Source organism: Limulus polyphemus, unplaced genomic scaffold, assembly GCF_000517525.1.
Source record: "Limulus polyphemus unplaced genomic scaffold, Limulus_polyphemus-2.1.2 Scaffold3091, whole genome shotgun sequence".
Classification (NCBI taxonomy): domain Eukaryota; kingdom Metazoa; phylum Arthropoda; class Merostomata; order Xiphosura; family Limulidae; genus Limulus; species Limulus polyphemus.
Genome location: NW_013668701.1, coordinates 88,525 through 107,888, shown reverse-complemented (window position 1 = coordinate 107,888; position 19,364 = coordinate 88,525). Strand labels below are relative to the sequence as shown.

At 30.8% G+C, this 19,364-nt stretch overlaps 1 protein-coding gene across 2 annotated transcripts in view; it reads left to right on the top strand.

Annotated features, from left to right (window-relative positions):
* LOC106468634 (signal peptide peptidase-like 2B) overlaps nt 1-19,364 on the top strand; it is a 55,660-nt gene that overhangs the window by 32,639 nt on the left and 3,657 nt on the right. Inside the window, exons 9-14 of one of the 2 annotated variants that reach the window (XM_022396981.1) lie at nt 8,259-8,340; nt 10,574-10,648; nt 12,968-13,021; nt 14,281-14,380; nt 15,635-15,712; nt 17,583-17,737. In XM_022396981.1, the coding sequence (XP_022252689.1) occupies nt 8,259-8,340; nt 10,574-10,648; nt 12,968-13,021; nt 14,281-14,380; nt 15,635-15,712; nt 17,583-17,737 (544 nt within the window). Of the gene's footprint in view, nt 1-8,258; nt 8,341-10,573; nt 10,649-12,952; nt 13,022-14,280; nt 14,381-15,634; nt 15,713-17,582; nt 17,738-19,364 lie in introns of both variants that reach the window. The other variant, XM_022396980.1, reaches the window with a different exon arrangement.

Below are 19,364 nucleotides of genomic sequence, written 5' to 3'. Positions count from 1 at the left end.
GTCAGAATGAAGTTACGGAAAGTTAATTAACAAACGGAGATGTAACAATAGCATTCATTTAACAAAACATTATATATTGAAAAATTGAAACTAAAATTGAATGCTAACTATTCCTTGTAGAGTTTTGCTCAATTATCAGTGTTTGAAATTTACCTCATCTTAATTTCCTTTACTTCTAGACCTTTCAGCTGGGATAATGCTGGTCTTTTTTTTTCTCACTTTGTTAGATCATCAACAGTGATTTTGCTTCATAATCTGTGCCATCGCAGTCTTTGCAAAAGTCTGTTGTTTTTTTTTCTCAAACTACATTTTTGGTATATTCTTGTATAACATCAACTTGGAAGGTTTAACCCTTTCACCTTGGGCTGATATAATTTATATCACTTTGACTGGGAAAGGACATTTATGCAAAAGACATACAGTAACTCTGAAAGTTCCTCACAAAACCTTGTAAGATTTTGTTAAATTTATAAGTATTTTGTACAGAAAAAATTACATTATTTTAATTACGTCTTTCTAATAAAAACCTTATTTATCTGTGGTAGTTATTTACACCCAAGCTGTTAAAATAGTTAAAGTGCAAGGTCATTTTCATTTTAAATATAAAAATACTTTCTTCATCTTATAGTTTTCATATTTCATTTGCATAACGTCTAGAACCTCCTAAATGAATATCAAAAGTTATTTTTGAGGTAAATGTTTATATTTTATTTTTCATTTTCATTATCATATCACTAACTCTAGCTATTATCATCAAAGTACAATGCAATGAAATGATTCAAATTACGAAAGAGACAAAAATACATACCTTTTAATTTTTTTATAGAATATCTATAAAGATTTTCCTTTTATTAACTTCATAATACCAGGTCTTTTCCTTTTCACATATAGTTAATTTTTAATGTTTTATTTTTCTTTTCTTGTCCTTTACCATTTATTATTCATAACAGCACAAGTCAACAGTGCCCTTGAGGCATAATACAGTTTATTTGGGAGACATGTGCAATCCTTCAGCAAAATATTCATGTACTATGTAATATCGTAAGCCTTGAGAACTGAAACAAAGTACCACGTATGTTTAAACTTTTCAATTATCAATTTTAAAACATAATTAATACATAATTAACTAAAATATAATAGCAAGATCTAAATAAAATTTACACTGTATTTCCAACTATAACACATTTAGGTAAGAAACAACCATAAGTGCTATAATCGATCAAGCAACCAACAATACTACAGTAAGTTACATGTACTCTGTGATGAAAACTGTGTGTCAATTTCAGAAAAACTGTTGTTAGATTATAGTGTAAAATGAGCTCTTTCTAATGACTATACACATGTGTATGTAACATCTACATGTAGGCTACAAAGCTCAAACAAACCTGTTGAAAGTGGGCATGGCACCTGTCAGAGGTTGAAAAAAAATTATTACTTGTTTCAACTGCATTTATTCAAAGAACTTTGAAATGTACAAGTCAAAAGGTTATGTGAGCATCTTATAGTCTAGACGTACATCTACACACTGCCATTGTATTTTTTAAGATACACAGTGCCAAAGTAGAAAATTTTCATAGCTTGTTGGTCATGTGACAATACATCTGAAGTAGTTTTTTAAAGGTTTCTTTTGAAATAAAGGACTTAGAAGTTAACATACATAATAATGTTAATTTAATTCACATAAATTGTTAGTAAAGTTTAATTAAGTATTGAACATAACATGGTGACTTGTGCAGGTATACAGAGGGCACTACTGAAAAGAGAAAAGTCGTTGAAAAGTTAAGATCTTCTAGATTTTTGAAAATTATTTAATATTGATATTATCATTTGCAGTAAATTGTGTTAAATAACAAAAGAATAACTATATTTAGTAAGATTAGTAAATAAAAGTTAGACAGTCAAAGTTTTAACTTAGAGTTTAGTGGTGTAAGTTGTACTAAAACATTAAATAAGGATAGTAAGTGTAATGGTACTTTAGGCTTAGCTATAATTCAACTTATTGGCAAATCATAATACAGGTTAATACATTGTTTTATTAAATAGCTACAATCTAAAGACTACTTTATTGTCTTCTCATGTTTTATGGATTAATTTGTTTACTTGAACTTAGATCCATTAGTTTAAGTTCAGCGTATAGTTATAGGTAGATTATAATATATTTTAAGCTAAATACATTGTATTATTAACAGTATTTATATGTCAAAGTAAAGACTAATCACTCCTAACAAAGTTCTGTTTCTAAGTTTTATATAATTAAAGATAAAATTAATTACTTTAGTGTGAAGACAAAGTAGTGATAAAAAAACTAATATAATTAGTTCTTAAATGTTAGGCTTAACAGTAACAGTGTTGACATTAGGCTACTGGTACTTGGTATTGAGTATTTATTTACAGGCTATAAGTATAAATATAATTGTTAAGACTAGTGTAGGAGTTAAGTGTTCACAGTGTGTTAGGTGTAATGGGTACAATTAGCGGGTTTTATTTAAGGAAGCTAGTAGTGAAGATGTGCAACTTGTATGTAGAGTTTGTAGGTTGGAAGAGAAGTTGGAGGCTATCCTAATTAAAGTAGAAGCAATAGATAAAGAGAAGGGTAAGCTGTGGGAAATAGCAGCAGAATTTTAAGAGGAGCTTAAGCTTTTACATTCAAGGAATACATCAGCTAACAATGACTTTCACGAAGTTAGAAAGAGTACTATTAGGGCTAAAAGTAGGGGATTTAATTGTGATAAGTCTATTCTATTGAGCAGCAGATTTCAGCCCTGGCTTCTGCAGATGAGGAACTATTGGAAGGAAGGAAAACAAAAGGGTCAGAGAAGGATGTGGATGATAAGGAGGTTATAGTTATAGGTTATTCCTTGACAAGGCATGTGGATAGGATAGTCTGTGGGGTAAATATGGAGAAAATAATTAGATTATGAGCATATTAGCTCGTTGGACTTTTGTGATTAGTTCAATGGAATAAAGGAGTTTTTTAGAATGGATGGTTTACATTTAAATAGGATAGGGGCTGGTTTGTTTGCTAGGCTATTAACTCAAATTTAAGCAAAGTTTGAAACTAGGACTAGACAGTGGTGCGGACCAGGAAAAACTAAATGCAAAAAAAATATGAGGCAGAGAAGAGTTTAGCATAGGAATTGAGTAAAAAAGTAGTTATAAGGGTAGGCTTAATTGTTAGTATTGTAATGCTAGAAGTATAAGAAATAAAATAGATGACTTTAGAGCACTGGTAGGAATGGAGGATTTTGATATAATAGGAATAACTAAGACCTGGTTAAATGTATATGATTTTGATGACAGAAATTTCTTTGAAATACAGGGTTACAGGCTATTTACTAGGGATAGAGTATTAAAGAGGGGGTGCAGTGGCTTTATATGTAAAATGTGAGTTACATTCTGTTGAAGTTGAGGCTATCAAAGATAATAGCAAAAATATTGAATCCATTTGGGTTTCTACTAGTGGATAAAAAAAAAAAAGGCTTTTAGTGGGAATTTGTTACAAACCACCAAATCATACTGATGAAATTAGTGAGAAACTTTATAATAAGATTAAGATTTCTGCTGTTAGTGAAGTCATAATTATGGGTGATTTTAATTTCAGGCATATAGATTGGGAAATACTAGAGTCAAATCGTGAGACAGAAAGGTTTTTGGAAACTGTTGAAATGGCTTTCTTCACTAATTAGTCAAAGAACCTACTAGAAACAATGCTATTTTAGATTTATTGTTAACTTCAGATATATAAATGATCGAGAGGGTGGAAATTGGGGAACATCTGGGTGCAAGTGATCATTGCTCTATTAGGTTCAATGTTTTGCTGCATATGGAGATAAAGAATAATGATATTTTGGTTGCAAATTGCAAAAAAGCAAATTTTGAAGGGATGCAACAAGAATTATCTGTTGTGAATTGGCCAGCTGAGTTATTTGGAGACACTGATCAGATGTGGAAAATTTTTAAAGATAAATTTTTAAATATTCAAGGTAAACATATTCTCTATAGAAAGAAAAGGGTAGCTGCAAATAAAAAAACCAGGTAGGATCACAAAGAATACGAGTGATAAAATTAAAGAATAGCATCACAAATTTAAGAAATTTAAATTAACTGGTATGAGGGGAGACTTAGAAGATTATAGAAGATCAAAAAGTTGGTGAAACAGGAAATTAGGACATCAAAAAGGTTGGCTGAAAATGTAAAAATTTACAATAAGGATTTCTTTAAATACATTAAGGATACACAAAATGCTAGGATGGGGGGTAGGACCCTTGAGGGATGATAAAGGAAGGCTTGTATCTGATGATTATAAGATGGTTAGGTTATAAAAATTTGGTTTTTCTTTAGTTTATACTAATGAACATTTAAGCAGTATTCCACATCTTAAACAGTTGATAGATGGAAACAAGATCAAACAAGATGACTACATTAATTCTGAGATGGTTAAGAAAAAAATTGGGAAGTTTAAAAACGATAAGGCTCCTGGGCCAGATAATATTTCCCAAAGGGTTTTGAAGGAAGTTAAGGATTGGATTTGTGAGCCACTTGCTACTACTTTTTGTAAGTTCTTGAACAGTGGGCAGTTACAACTGGATTAATGTTACAAGTGGGGTACCTCAGGGCCCAGTCTTAGGACCTTTGATTTTTTTTATTTACATCAGTGACATAGATGAAAAAAATTACTTACATTTGCAGATGATATTAAGGTCTTGCGTGTTACTAGCTGTGAAAAGGAAGCTGCTGATTTACAAATCGATTTAGATCGTTCTGTGAGTTGGGAAAATAAATGACAAATGGGTTTTACTTATAATAATAGCATAATAATGCATGTGAGTTATCATAATTTGAATTATAAGTATAATATGGTTAGGAATAACCTTAACAATGTCTAACAGTGTGATTGGCCTTTGGAATGGGTTGTCTTTGGATGTTGTGGAAACAGTAAATTTAAGTGAATTTGAGAGAAAGCTTGATAAGTATATGAATGATAAGGGCAAGCTTTAATATATATTTTTTAAATTTAGTTATTAATAGTTTTAGTGTAGAGGATGGGACAGCTGAGATAGACCAATAAGTCCAATGTTCTCCCAAAACATTACGTTGTGATACATTAAAGTGTTTAAAGGGGTACTCATGGTTAAAGGGTTAATTTATTAAGTGAATTTTTTTTTCTGTTTGTGCTATTAATTCTCTTACTATGGGCTGTATAATTTATCTGTTATTTTCACTATTGTATCTTTGTATGAGTTTGGTAAATTCTACTGACCTCATAGCCACCATAAAAAATTAAGAAATTGATATAAATTATGCTTTTTTTCATTCTAGAATGACTACAAATTATAACACAAACACAAATGTTTAGTCTAAATAGTTTAAATCTTATAACATCATATATCTATATATATTATTACTTTTATTTTATTGACCTTTCAGCCATGCCTGATTAACATTACAGAAGTTCCAATGATGCGGCGCACGTGCATTCATGTTACTGTATCCAAGAATATAAAACTGGCATTTCAAAGTGACCTGTCTTGGCTGTATTCTAGTGGACTAGTATTTTGTAAAATACAGTCACATTTCAGTTATAATACATTATATGTGTTATTATTATTATTTACAAATAAGTTCTTAATTTTCAGTTATTTTTCTTAAAATATAGAACAATAAATAAAGAAGTATAGAAAACAGTTATCTCTTCTAGTTATGAACTTTGTACTCATTTGCTGCTAATCATAAGTTGTTAAGCCTTATCAAATTTCACATGTGGAGGATGTAAAACAAAATATTTTTTTAGGTTTTATTTATGTATTTTGAAATAAAAAAATCATAAATTACTATATCAACATCACAGAATTCCACTATAATTTATCAAGATTAGTAACTAAGCTGTATTTAGGTCTGAAAAATATATAATTTTTTGAGCTCACTAATGTCTTACTTTACCAGTTGAAATCTAGCATGAAAAAAAAGCATTTCCTGCACAAATACTTCACAGAGGCTGAGAAAAACCACAAGGGGGACATTCTGAGCTTTTGATTGGTTATATACACATGTCACTGGGCGAAGTAGATGTATGTAAGCAAGTATTTTCAAAAATGAAAAAGGTGAGCGGGGCCACCTTGATTGATTCAATAATTATATTAATATCTCAGAAAATAGAAAAGATGAGAGGTTCTTACCTTATATTCTAGATTGTCAATATCGATAATTTGATTATCTAATTCGTCAGAAAATATAGACTTTGTATTTCAACATCATAAACATCTAATTTAAACCAATTCTGCATTCAACGTACCATGTGACACAAAAGTCAATATTTAGGATTATTTTTTTAATATTTACTTTTAAATTAAGAAATTAACTGATGTATAATACTAAAATTATAATTATACTTTATAAGTTGATACCAAACTTATTGACATATATTCATAAAATAGTAGTTCAATAATATTTTGAAAATGAGTCTGCAAACGCGATGACATGGCCTTTGACCCATGATCATAAGAAGACCCATCTCAGTAGGGTTAACACCATGTTCAGGATTTATATTTCTCCACCCACAACTTTGCTGATTGTTTATGAACACCAAATTGTTGATCAGACCATTTTTGATTTTGTAAGGATTAGTTGTGTTTCATTTAAATTGAATATGTTTTTTTTTTCTACACTCTCTTTTTTTGGCTGGAATAACTCCTGATTTGTCAGGCTAATACTTTTCCAGTATGCTAGCTTATGGTTATTTTCAGGTTTTAGCTCACCTCCATCACTTTATTTTGTTTTATTTCTTGATACATTTTGTTTTTTATTTAATCACTTTTGGAGTTTTTCTACTTATACCTTTAAAAATATTCCAATTTCTTTGTAAGTAGTGTACTTGACTTTTAGGTGTCTGCAGTTCATATCACGTTTGGTTTGCTGTCCATCTTGTTATATTTTAGGGATTTTCACAAACTTTGCTTTGGAGCATTGAGAAGCTCCAACCTTTCCGTCAGTGGGGGGCATCCTTGTGGTATTTGTCTGTTGTACAATACGACTCTTGACCTATATACGTTACAAAATTTCATCCTTCTGGGTGGTGTTATTTTGGTGGAAATACAACATTATCAGCATTTCCATATCTCCACGTGACTTTCGCTTTTTAAATGGCTTTCTTTCTTTATCTCTATTTGAAATGTTTATACTCTTTCAGTAGTATAATTAGCTCTGGTGTTCCATGTGTTGCTAGGTTACCATCGAGGATTGATGTAGAATATGCCACAGTTGTAAATGTACCCTGTGTTTTCTGTTTCCAAAATGAATTGTTGATTATAGGATATAATGTCTTTCTTTTTACTTGTGCCTAATGTCTGTGCTGATCTGTGTGCTGTTTCTTTTGATCACATTATTGTAGCTGAAGATCTTGGTTTCTTAAGATGAATTCTCTTTCTTCTTGCTACGTTTTTCAAGTTGATGACTTTGTTTACTGTTCATCAAAAGCACATTATTTTTGGAATATTGTGTATTTAGTATTGAAATGAAACTCATGTAAGTTTCAGCTGTATGTAGGTACATCTTATTACTTGTTATTTTATTTCTGTTTGTCTTGAAAATAGTGACCTCTTCAGAAGGTATAAGTGATTGGTATCCAGTTGCATACATGTCTTCAGGATTAGAGTCTCTTGTGATATATTAGAAAACTTTATGAGCATGAAATATTAAAAAGAGACACAAAAAGAAAATGTAAATAAAACTTGATCACTGAGTTTTGAATGATACTTCTTTCTATTTGTCCTGAGCGAAACTCAGTAGAATTCTCTTTTAAGATTTGAAATGTAGGGCTTTACTATTTAGCTAGTTAGTTTGTTTGTTTTTTCAGAGAAAAAGTAAAAGCAATTGATATTCTATTATAGTTTTTAGAATTGGTATTCCAAATTTAGGATTAAATAACTCCTGGAAAAGTCACACTCAAAAAACATTTGGGCTTTCTTTAAAAGCCTGAGGCATTTTGGTGATATAACAAGGTTTAGGTTATGTTGATTCTTAAATAAATTTATAATAACAGTGTTAAGAATGACTTTTAAGTTTAAACCAAAATATATACAAATAGTGCTTCTTGTTTGCTACTTTTGAGGTAATAATATTGGCAAGCTATAATATATGAATTGTGTTGTATAATTTAACAATCACAGATACAAGCTAATAACATTAAATATTTACTTTTGTATGTATTTTAATATAAAATTGTGTTTTGTTCATTAAAACTATGTATGTAACTAATTTAGCTATTCTTGGATTCTTCAAGACATTTTGGGGATTGCATTCAGCATAAATATGTTAAAGTCTGTAAGACTTCCCAGCTTAAAGGTGAGTATTAAGTTCAAGTTCATAATATCATTATTCCTTTAAATCTTGAGAGAATTTTATCAAACTTAAAAGCTCATGATCAGGATCTATAACTGTGTGATTCTGCTGTTATAGTATCTAGCTGTTTTCACATCTTATGATAACTTGGGTGATGTTGTCATTGTATTGTTACGTATCTGCTTGTTTGTTAATTTCTGGTATAATTTCTTTCCGAAGAACTTCAGCGAGACAAGTCCCTTCTTCATTAAAACTAGTTTATTCTTTCTCGATACAAACTTTTTGTAATACACAGAATTTCCACAGTCACTTTAAACTTAACCTTTATAACACACGCTATAAATCACAGTGATTCACACACTTTACTTACGGTGCCTACTATTCGCTTGACTCAATTATCTATCTCTTCAATCTATCTGCATATCTCTCTATTGCTGGCTTTATTTGCCAGGCTTATATGCTAAAAAAGAGGGCGTCTGGCAAACACTCAGACATTCGCGCGGTTTCTCGATAATTCATGATCCTTCTAGAAGCTCCAACGAGTATGCTCCCAGTGTCGCGTGACTTCCGCTGTCCTAACAGTATGTATGTTGATTTGATATAATGTTATATTTTTAAGCAAAATGTTTGAGATTAAAAACTAAAGTTTAGAATGAATATCTTAATAGCAAGGCGCATAATGCAAGACTGTAAATGGTATAATTTTACTTTGCCAGTCTGTCAAAGCATGTATTATTTTACTGTAACCAATCTGTGAGAAATATTAGTTAAGGTTACATTTAGTTTTGTATCCTTTTCATTTTTTTTGGCACTTGAACATGGTCATAAAACTTAAAGTTGTTTGTAATTCTGTGAATTATTGTAAGGTGTTGGTGACACAGTTTATTCATTCATAGTAACCAGATAGTTCTAGATTCTCAATCACAGGCAAGATTCTATTCTCACGTGGCTCGAGAGAAAGAGACAGGCAGTATGCACTTTGTCTGTATTATTTCAGAAAGTTTCTAGAGTTTCTTATTGTTACTGTTCATCCAGACAGACACACCTTACGAAAGGAAAGATGCTATTTGTAGTCTTCAATATTTAATTAGTCTAGTTTTCAGTAAGGTGCTATTCTAGTCTTAGATCTTTGATGAAAGGTTTCTATTCATTTGTAGATTTTAGCAACTAACATATTTCTGTGAAAACTTTTTGCTTATTTCTGTATCAGGCTATTCATTTTATAAAATCTTTTCCAATATTCATGGTTGGGTCGGTTTTATATCTAGAATTTTATGTTTTTTTCAGGTTCTGCCCTGAGACTAAGAATTGTCAGTCAGTGATGAATGTTTTATATAACTGTACATAAACAGATGATTGTAATTTTCTGTCACCTTGATGTGTCTTACTTGTATCAATTTTATTATCTGGTCACACATGAAGTATGGCCTACAACACAACATTTTTCATAGTTCTTAATTTCTATCATTCTAGCTTTTTAGGTTTGTTTCACTGTGTGCATGCAATTTTTTTTCTACTGAACAACACTCAGAATAATGTTTCTCCCATGACAGCATTTATAGGAATGTGTTTTTTTCTCTCCTGACCTATTTCTTTAATCCTGCTTCATGCTTATGAAGATTTGGAAACATTTAATGACCCCCATTCGCATCTAAAGACAATGAGAAAATTGTAATATTCTAATATCTAGAATAAGAGTAACTGGAATTTGTAGAAGGTTAGACAATTTAAGGAAGAAAGTTTCAATACATCATGGCAATTAACAAAAACATGATTCATATATAGTTTGGCAAATAGAAAAATTTATTAGTATTTTATCAATTTAAATTACATTTTTTGTTTTTTAGAATTTTGTGTGACATAAAGTATGGTGTTTTAGTTATCTTTTAATCTTTTATGCACCTTGGTCAAACTTATGTTTGTAAAGGTTTTGAAGAATATCAATTAATGCTACTCATTTATTCTTTTAGATAATGTGTCAAGAATTTAGAAATGAGATAATTTTGTGTTCTGTTATTATACTTAATATTGATTTTTATTGTTATTACAAATAATATCACAATATCATTTACTGATGCAGTGATATACAAGTCCAACTTATTTAGTATTTTATGTATTTTATATAATAGAACGATTAGCCACAAAATTGATGTTCAGTAATGTTGTAACATTTCTAGCTATAGTTTGCTAGAAAGATTAACATTCTCATGTTTTGTAATATGAAATACTTTTGCAGATTTGTACAATTCTTCTAGTACTCCTTTTCTTCTATGATATCTTCTTTGTGTTTATTACACCATTTTTAACCGTGGTAAGTAAACTTATTTAAAGTTTATAAATGTTGCTGATTTTCACACTAGGTTGTGTGATTTTCTTGACAAAATTTTGTAATATATTTGTTTAATCCCCGAATTATCCTCTTGCTTTTATAAATCTAATTTGAACCAGTGCTTCATTTAACATACCACGTGACACACAAAAATTGGTTTAACTGGGTTTTTTTAATATTTACTTTTAAATTAAGAAATTAAATAATGTATATTACTAAAATTTGAATTATAATCTACAGTTGGATACCAAACTTATTGACATAAATTCATGAAATAGTAGTTCAATAAAATTTTGAATGCGAGTCAACAAACGAGATGAAATGGCCTTTGACCCATGGCCCATCTGGAAAGGGTTAATTGAAAGTTAGTCATTAGATTTTTAGATATAGATTAGGATATCTTTAAATAATTAACCTCAGCATGAAACTGTAAATTAGAATACCTTCAGGTAGCTAGCCTAAAGCATGAAACTGTAGACTGAGGTACTTTTAAATAATTAACCTCAGCATGAATCTGTAGATTATGATACCTTTAGATAATTAGCCTACAGTATGAAACTGTAAATTAGAATACCTTCAGATAATTAGCCTACAGCATAAAACTGTTAGGATACCTTCAGATAATTAGCCTGTAACAAGAAACTGGAGATTAGGATACTTTTAGATAATTAACCTACAGCATGAAACTGTAAACTAGGATACCTTCAGATAATTAGCCTACTACATGAAACTGGAGATTTGAATATCTTTATATAATTAAACTACAGCATGAAACTGTGGATTAGGATATCTTCAGATAACTAGCCTATAACATGAAACTGGAGATTAAGGTACCTTTAGATGGTTAGCCTACAACATGAAATTGCTATTTTTAAATAGTTGGCATAAGCTTTAAATACTGATGCAAACTTTTCATTCTAACTATATATATAAGGCCTGATATTGCCTGAAGGTCAGTGAACAATCTGAAAGTGTTGGGGTCACAAGTGCTCATCCTTTCAGCTGTGAGGGTGTTATAATGTGACAATTCCCCTGTTGGTTGGTAAATTGTTGTTGGTAGGTGCTGCTGGCTGGTTGCCTTCCCTCTGGTTGGCAGTTTGAAATTTGAGATGATGGCAGATAGCCTTAGTAGTTTTGCAATAAACAAACAATACCACATATATAAAAGCTTCCAGAAACAAAACTGCAACTTAAAAACAACAATTTATAGGGTTTTTGCTTTATTAGTTTTGCAATAAACAAACAATACCCATATATAAAAGCTTCTAGAAACAAAACTACAACTTAAAAACAACAATTTATAGGGTTATTGCTTTATTAGTTTTGCAATAAACAAACAATACCATATATATAAAAGCTTCTAGAAACAAAACTGCAACTTAAAAACAACAATTTATAGGGTTTTTGCTTTATTAGTTTTGCAATAAACAAACAATACCACATATATAAAAGCTTCTAGAAACAAAACTACAACTTAAAAACAACAATTTATAGGGTTCTTGCATATTGATGTTTTAATACATAACCCATATACATGACACTGTTTGTTTTTGGTACCAAACAGTGTTTACCATTGATGAAAAACCAGTTTCAACCCCCATCTTTGGCAGTGTGCATGTTTTGAGTACTGTTTCTCATCACTAATACTTTGGAAAAAATTAACAATTAAATTGAGTAACAGTAGTATTTTTCTTTTTGATTAATAGAGAAGGGAGCAATTATTTGAAAGTAATTTGTACCTAAGAGTATTTAAAAAGAAAAACTTTAAGAAATATTATGTGCAATATAGAAACAGTGTTTTTAGGAGATGATATAGGCTAAAGTATAGTAATGAGATACCCAATTGAATTGTGTGTTAGATAAATTTACCATAAAAATAATGGCTGAGAAAAACTTTTCAGTTTCTCAACAACATTTTTGATGCACAATATAACAATCAGTCATGGGGGGGTATTAAGTTGGACTGAAACCAGTTCATGGGCAAAATTGGATATGGGATATATCCTTTAATGGAAGAATTACCCACTTGCACTTTAGCACCAGCGTAGTAAACAAACACACACACACTATCATTGCAAAATACATGATATAATGTGTAAAATATGTTTCAATAACTATCTTTTGAAGTTGTTACGTAATTTAGTGATTTAATTTAGCAATAATCAGGTTGTTAGTTTTCTATAGTTTTCAAGATAGTAGAGATATCGTTAGTGAATTTTACATGAGAAGTTGTTTTTTTTCATTTGATTGTTCAAGAGAAAGATCATTCTTTTAAACTTTTAAAAGTTCTTTTCTTTGCAGAAAGGAGAAAGCGTTATGGTGGAAGTAGCTACAGGAGGAAGTAGCCAAGAAGTGGTAAGGTTATTTTTTTGTTCATTTGCTGATTTATTAATCTGTAAGACTGAATTTTACTGTTAAATGACTACTATCCTAATTATACACATGATCGGTATCTACCACTGTGTGACATTTATTGGTTCCTAATAAATAAGCAAGTTTTTAGATGCTAATTTGGTGGGTAGAACTTTTAACAAAGGGAGATATTGTCGGGAATATGCCAAACATTTAAGTCATTTAATTACAAATTAATATCTTGACAAAAAATGCTTTAGAATGTTTACTAGTTTTATCCTTACGGTGATAATAATACTTACACAGATGTAAAAAAATATTCATATTGTTATAATATGACAATTGTACTCAGCAGTCTGTTTCTCTGTAAAGCTTAATTAGATAAATTCCAATGAAGCAAACATTTTTCTGTTACTTTAATCAAGAATGGTGAACATTAAGCACTGCTAAAGCATTTAGGAAATACGAAATATGTTTGTGGATTACTAAGTTTTACTTCAGAAGAGTAAAATTCTTGTTTAGAATATTACTAGCTCAAAATTGAGAAGTTGAGGCCTTTATCAGAAGTTTCACCAAAAGTCTTTCATTGATTTTATTGTTAGTTCCTATTGGTTGGATTTATTATATTTGGAGAAGTTTCTTGCAAAGAGCTACTGAATTTTCTTGGAAGGATTAATCCAAAATATTTAAGTGTGCATGAGTTATTGATCTTGATGTGAATCTCGACTGGAACACTATAGGCACTAAGTAATGCATTCACAGATACAAGAGATCTTTTTTTTTTTGTGAGTTTGGTATATTGATCATTACAACATTATTTCTATTTCAGGTTTCTGTTTAGAATGTAGGACATTTTTAGGCTACTGCAATTTTTTCATAATTTTTAATTGATCTTTAAAAATATTTGATGTACTTGAGTTAATGGAAACATTTTTTTTCAGCAACTAAGTATTAAACTATATATAAATATGGAATGAAAGCTTTTTTTTTGAATGGGAAAAAAAAAGGTTGTTTGCTGGTCTTGGAAAGAGATGTTGCTTTTGCTAATTAAATGAAACATGGAAGTTGAGAACTATAAATCTTATAATTTAATTTATTAGTTGATACTGTACAATAGTTATTTTTAGATATTTGAAAGGGTTAGCTATAGGTATTAAGTGTTAAAACCTGTTTTCTGATATTTTATTTCACCTTTAGTGTCAATGGTTGAGCTATTCACATGTTTTCTGTCACTGCTCAATTCACTTGTATATGTTTTACAGCTTCCTATGGTGCTACGTGTACCTCACTTCAACTTTGACCCAATGTCAGTGTGCTATAAGCAGTATTCTCTACTAGGATTTGGTGACATTCTAGTTCCTGGTAAGTTGTGCTTTTATGAATTGAATTTACATTTAGACTAGTAGAAAACCTCAGCGACTATCACATCCACAAATCCCCATTTTGATTCTCAATATAATATTATCATGGAGAAATTGGGCCCTAAAGTCTGGAACTTTCACTATTAAACATGTATAGAAAATTCCCCCACTTTTCCTGCAAGTAAACCAGCATGGCTTGATGGCAAAAGCCAGTGTTTTTTATTGTGCAAGTTGAAGATTCAAATGAAACATTTTTTGAATTACATCTTTATGAAATTTTTATTAGAAATGTATCACAAATTCTGATTGATAGTTTTTCATTTTCACGTGCTGTGCGTAGTGCTGAATTGGTATACACATTACTCTACATACATCTGACAACATAGCTTCATTTAATACCTCTATCCTAATTTTACACTCAACCACAACATAGCTTCATTTAGTACCTCTATCCTAATTCTACACTCAACCACAACATAGCTTCATTTAATACCTATATCCTAATTCTACACTCAACCACAACATAGCTTCATTTATTACCTCTGTCCTGACTCTACACTCAACCACAACATAGCTTCATTTATTACGTCTATCCTAATTCTACACTCAACCACAACATAGCATAATTTAATACCTCTATCCTGATTCTACACTCAACCACAACATAGCTTCATTTATTACCTCTATCTTAATTCTACACTCAACCACAACATAGCTTCATTTAATACCTCTATCCTAATTCTACACTCAACCACAACATAGCTTCATTTAATACTTCTATCTTAATTTTACACTCAACCACAACATACCTTCATTTAGTACCTCTATCCTGATATTACATACACTCAACCACCACATAGCTTCTATTAGTGCACCTGTCATGATTTTACAAATACAACCACTACATAGTTTCCATTAGTGCACCTGTCATGATTTTACAAATACAACCACTACATAGTTTCCATTAGTGCACCTGTCATGATTTTACAAACACAACCACTACATAGCTTCTATTAGTGCACCTGTCATGATTTTACAAACACAACCACTACGTAGCCTCAATCAGTTGCTCTGCCATGATTTTACAAACACAACCACTACATAGCTTCAATCAGTTCTTCTGTCTTGGAGATTCCCTTGAATAAATTTGATTTCTTTGTGTATTCTTTGCCAGCTTATAGATGTAGTTATATAATCCTTGTATATCCGTATGGATACATATGAATTTATTTTCAGTTTTGTTTTATTTTTACAGGTCTCTTAGTTGCATACTGTCATGGATATGACTTGTTAGTTGGAAACAGGAGAGTCTATTTTATCACAACAACTGTATGTATGTAAACTCTTCATGATCTTTAGATGTAAAAACAAAACATTGGCAAATATTTAGCATTTTTCATAAACTTTTTTGTTGATTCTTTCTTGGTTTCCAGGTAATTATGATCTGGGTAATTTTTTTTTCGGTGGCCATTTTATTTTTGAGCTCTTGGTGACAATCTCAGAGGTTGTGTCAACAGCTAGATGCTGACCCCTAACGTGGAGAACAGCTTCCTCGTAATATGTAGAAATATGTTATTTGTGAAGGCTTACTGGGAATAATCATTTAGCCTAAATGATCAGAAAATGTTTGTATTTAATTCTGTTTAACTAACAAGAAAACAACAGGAGTTATAAAATAACTATTGAACTTCTATGATTGAGTATTATCTTCTGTTCTAATGTGTACATTTAAGGATATCCGGGCATTAGACATTTTAAATAGTAGATATTGCAAACACATTTTAAATTGGTCATATATATACATACAGTTGGAAATATGTTCTTAAATAGTAGATATTGCAAACACATTTTAAATTGGTCATATATATACATACAGTTGGAAATATGTTCTTCTCTATTGTATAAAAATTAACTGCATAATACAGTCATGTTGATAGTTTACATTGTGATTGGCTGTTATCCAACTAATTAGACAGTGCTACACCAAGTTGTACTATTCCCAGCATTAGTGTGGTGAATACTCTCACAACTTTGAGAACAAAAATGCCACATGACAAATGTGTAGAAATCAAAGTTTTAACAGTTGAAGACTACTCCATGCAATAAAATTGAGTTAAAATTTTACTTCAACAGGAAGTGTATGGATACTCTGAAGAGGAAAAGTGAAACTAGTACTGTTGTTAAAATAGAAGTGGTTGAAATAGAAATCTCAAACTTTTCAAAACATAATTCAGAATATACTCTTTACTTGATGTGCGAGAAACCAGTAGAGATTTTGACAGTGACATAGCTGTAAGCACAGGTGCAAATGTTACCTCCAAAAACTAGTGGCACCCTGACTGCTGATAGAAGCAGAATCCTGTCTGTCATATTATTCCTTCAAGAACAAAACACGTGGATTTCTCTATGTGATTATTACTCCTTGCATATGTTATATTCTTATCAAAATTAATACTTAACAATTTCAACATAGTTGTGAAAAAGACAGTGATTGACTCGTGCATCCCAAGAAAACTTTTCTGCTCTTCTAAATTTGGATTTCTAGACCACACCTTTCATGTTATCGGTAAATACAAGCCACTGGTTGAAAAAATTTGTGAAAGAAGATTATGAAACAAATTTGGCTAAGATACATCTGTTATTTGTTTGTCAAACTTTGTAAAAGTAGTGGAAACTGTTAATTGATTTTGACTATAAAATTATGTGTTTCATCTTCTTTAAGAACTTAAAATCTTGAATCCTCACAAATACTAATATTGCACTTTTTCTGTTAATTTATTTAATTACCTGCATGTAGTACTCAACAATATTAAATGCACCTTGTTCAGAAGTTACTAAAATATTCATTTCAGATAACTTTCATGATAAACTGCTACTGAAAAATGTGCTTATATAGATAGTATATTTTGTGCTTCACTCTAGGTAGAGTTAATTTTATATTCACATAAATTGGATTTTAAGCAGTTAACACATATTTTCTTCTGAATTTTATTTTTTAACATTCTTTTATATTTAATGTGTTGTACATATGTATATTGAGGGATGGTTTGTGATTGATGATGTGTAAATGCAGTACATTGTGTTTAACCTGGTACTTGAAATTCTGAATATATTAGATAACAATAATATGTAAAAAGCTGTACTACATCAACAATTTCCAATATTTTTTTTCTATTATTATAGTTAATTCTTGTGTATTTTAGGTTATGGTTTGGGCCTGATAATCACATTTTTTGGCCTGTATTTAATGAGAACTCCACAGCCTGCATTACTGTATTTAGTTCCTGCCACTTTGATACCTCCTATACTACTAGGTTTGGTACGAAAAGAACTTAGCCATATCTGGAATGGTTACAAGGTATGGTACATCTGTTCAGTTTAGTAGTTATATGAATTGTTTTTCTGTTTTAACAAATATTTGAGAAGACTGTAAAACAGTCAAATATGTTGCAATGAAAAACTGTCTGGATCAGTTTGAATTGCAGCCTAATGACAGATATAATTTTTCACAGGTAATTAAGCCTAACTGAAAAAACAGACTGACTTGGTAAATTTACAAACAAATCTTTAGTAAAAATACCTCATTGAAAATTCTAATTTTCTATTTACAACAGAATGTTTCATGTGTACTCAATACTTGCCATATTCCATGAAGATAAACATAGTAAATTCAGAATTATAGTAAACATTTATTCTCCAGTACAGGGCTGGTCCAAAGGACTGACCCTGTGCACTTAGAGTTAAAATTGTTGCAGTACAGGACCTCATTTGTAACTTAAAGTTGTTGATTTGTGCAACTTTTGTTGTCAAAAACTATTTTCCAGTATGCGGGTTTACCTAATCAACTCTGCCTGTTAAGTTTCTTTAATTCTTTGCTGCTTAGCTTAGATTCCATTAATTTCCTACTAAGTACATAATTGAAAGTTAATTTGCCAGAAAAAATAAAAGTTTATGTAAAGGAGAATGAACAAGAATGTTCAGTGAAGATGTATACACTGATTGGCCACTTGATAAGGATTCTCATCTACTACCAACCAAAACTACCTTGATAAATAGCATGGTTTTGTCTGGACTTAGATTCCATAAGGTGCTGGAAGGTGTCTTGTTTGATTCCCATTTGTTGTAATTGGTTCACCGATTTCAAAAGAAGATAATGATGAGTGATGAAATGTTCAAATTTTTCATAAAAACTTTCTTAAGATGAGATTCAGTGTCTGTATTGATCAAGGAAGACAACTGAAACCAGCGTGAGTGAGCTGAATTGTCCATTGTCCTCGAGGTCAGAAGTGCATCACCGTTGGATGGAGACGATTGGCAACAACAATCATTTATACTCTTTGATGTTATTCATTCTTGAAAACAAATGAAAGGACCAAACACCTGCATTGAGAACATTCCCTCCATCATTAAACCACCTTCAGCAGTTTGTTCTGTCAGTACAGAAAAGTGTGCAGTAAAATCCACCATATTACCAAACACTTTTAGTTTGTACTTTAAGCACCATTGAAATAGTGCTTTTTTCCTAGGAGGTAAGTAGTATGTGGACTGATTTTGGTTTATGACTGTTGTATAGGAGGTAAGTAGTATTTGGACTGGTTTTGGTGTATGACAGTGTTGTATAGGAAGTTAAGTGGTATGTGGACTGGTCTTGGTTTATGACTGTTGTATAGGAGGTAAGTAGTATTTGGACTGGTTTTGGTGTATGACAGTGTTGTATAGGAAGTTAAGTGGTATGTGGACTGGTCTTGGTTTATGACTGTTGTATAGGAGGTAAGTAGTATTTGGACTGGTCTTGGTGTATGACAGTGTTGTATAGGAGGTAAGTAGTATGTGGACTGATTTTGGTTTATGACAGTGTTGTATGGGAGGTAAGTAGTATGTGGACTAGTTTTGGTGTATGACAGTGTTGTATAGGAGGTAAGTAGTATTTGGACTGGTTTTGGTTTATGATTGTGTTGTATAGGAGGTAAGTAGTATTTGGACTG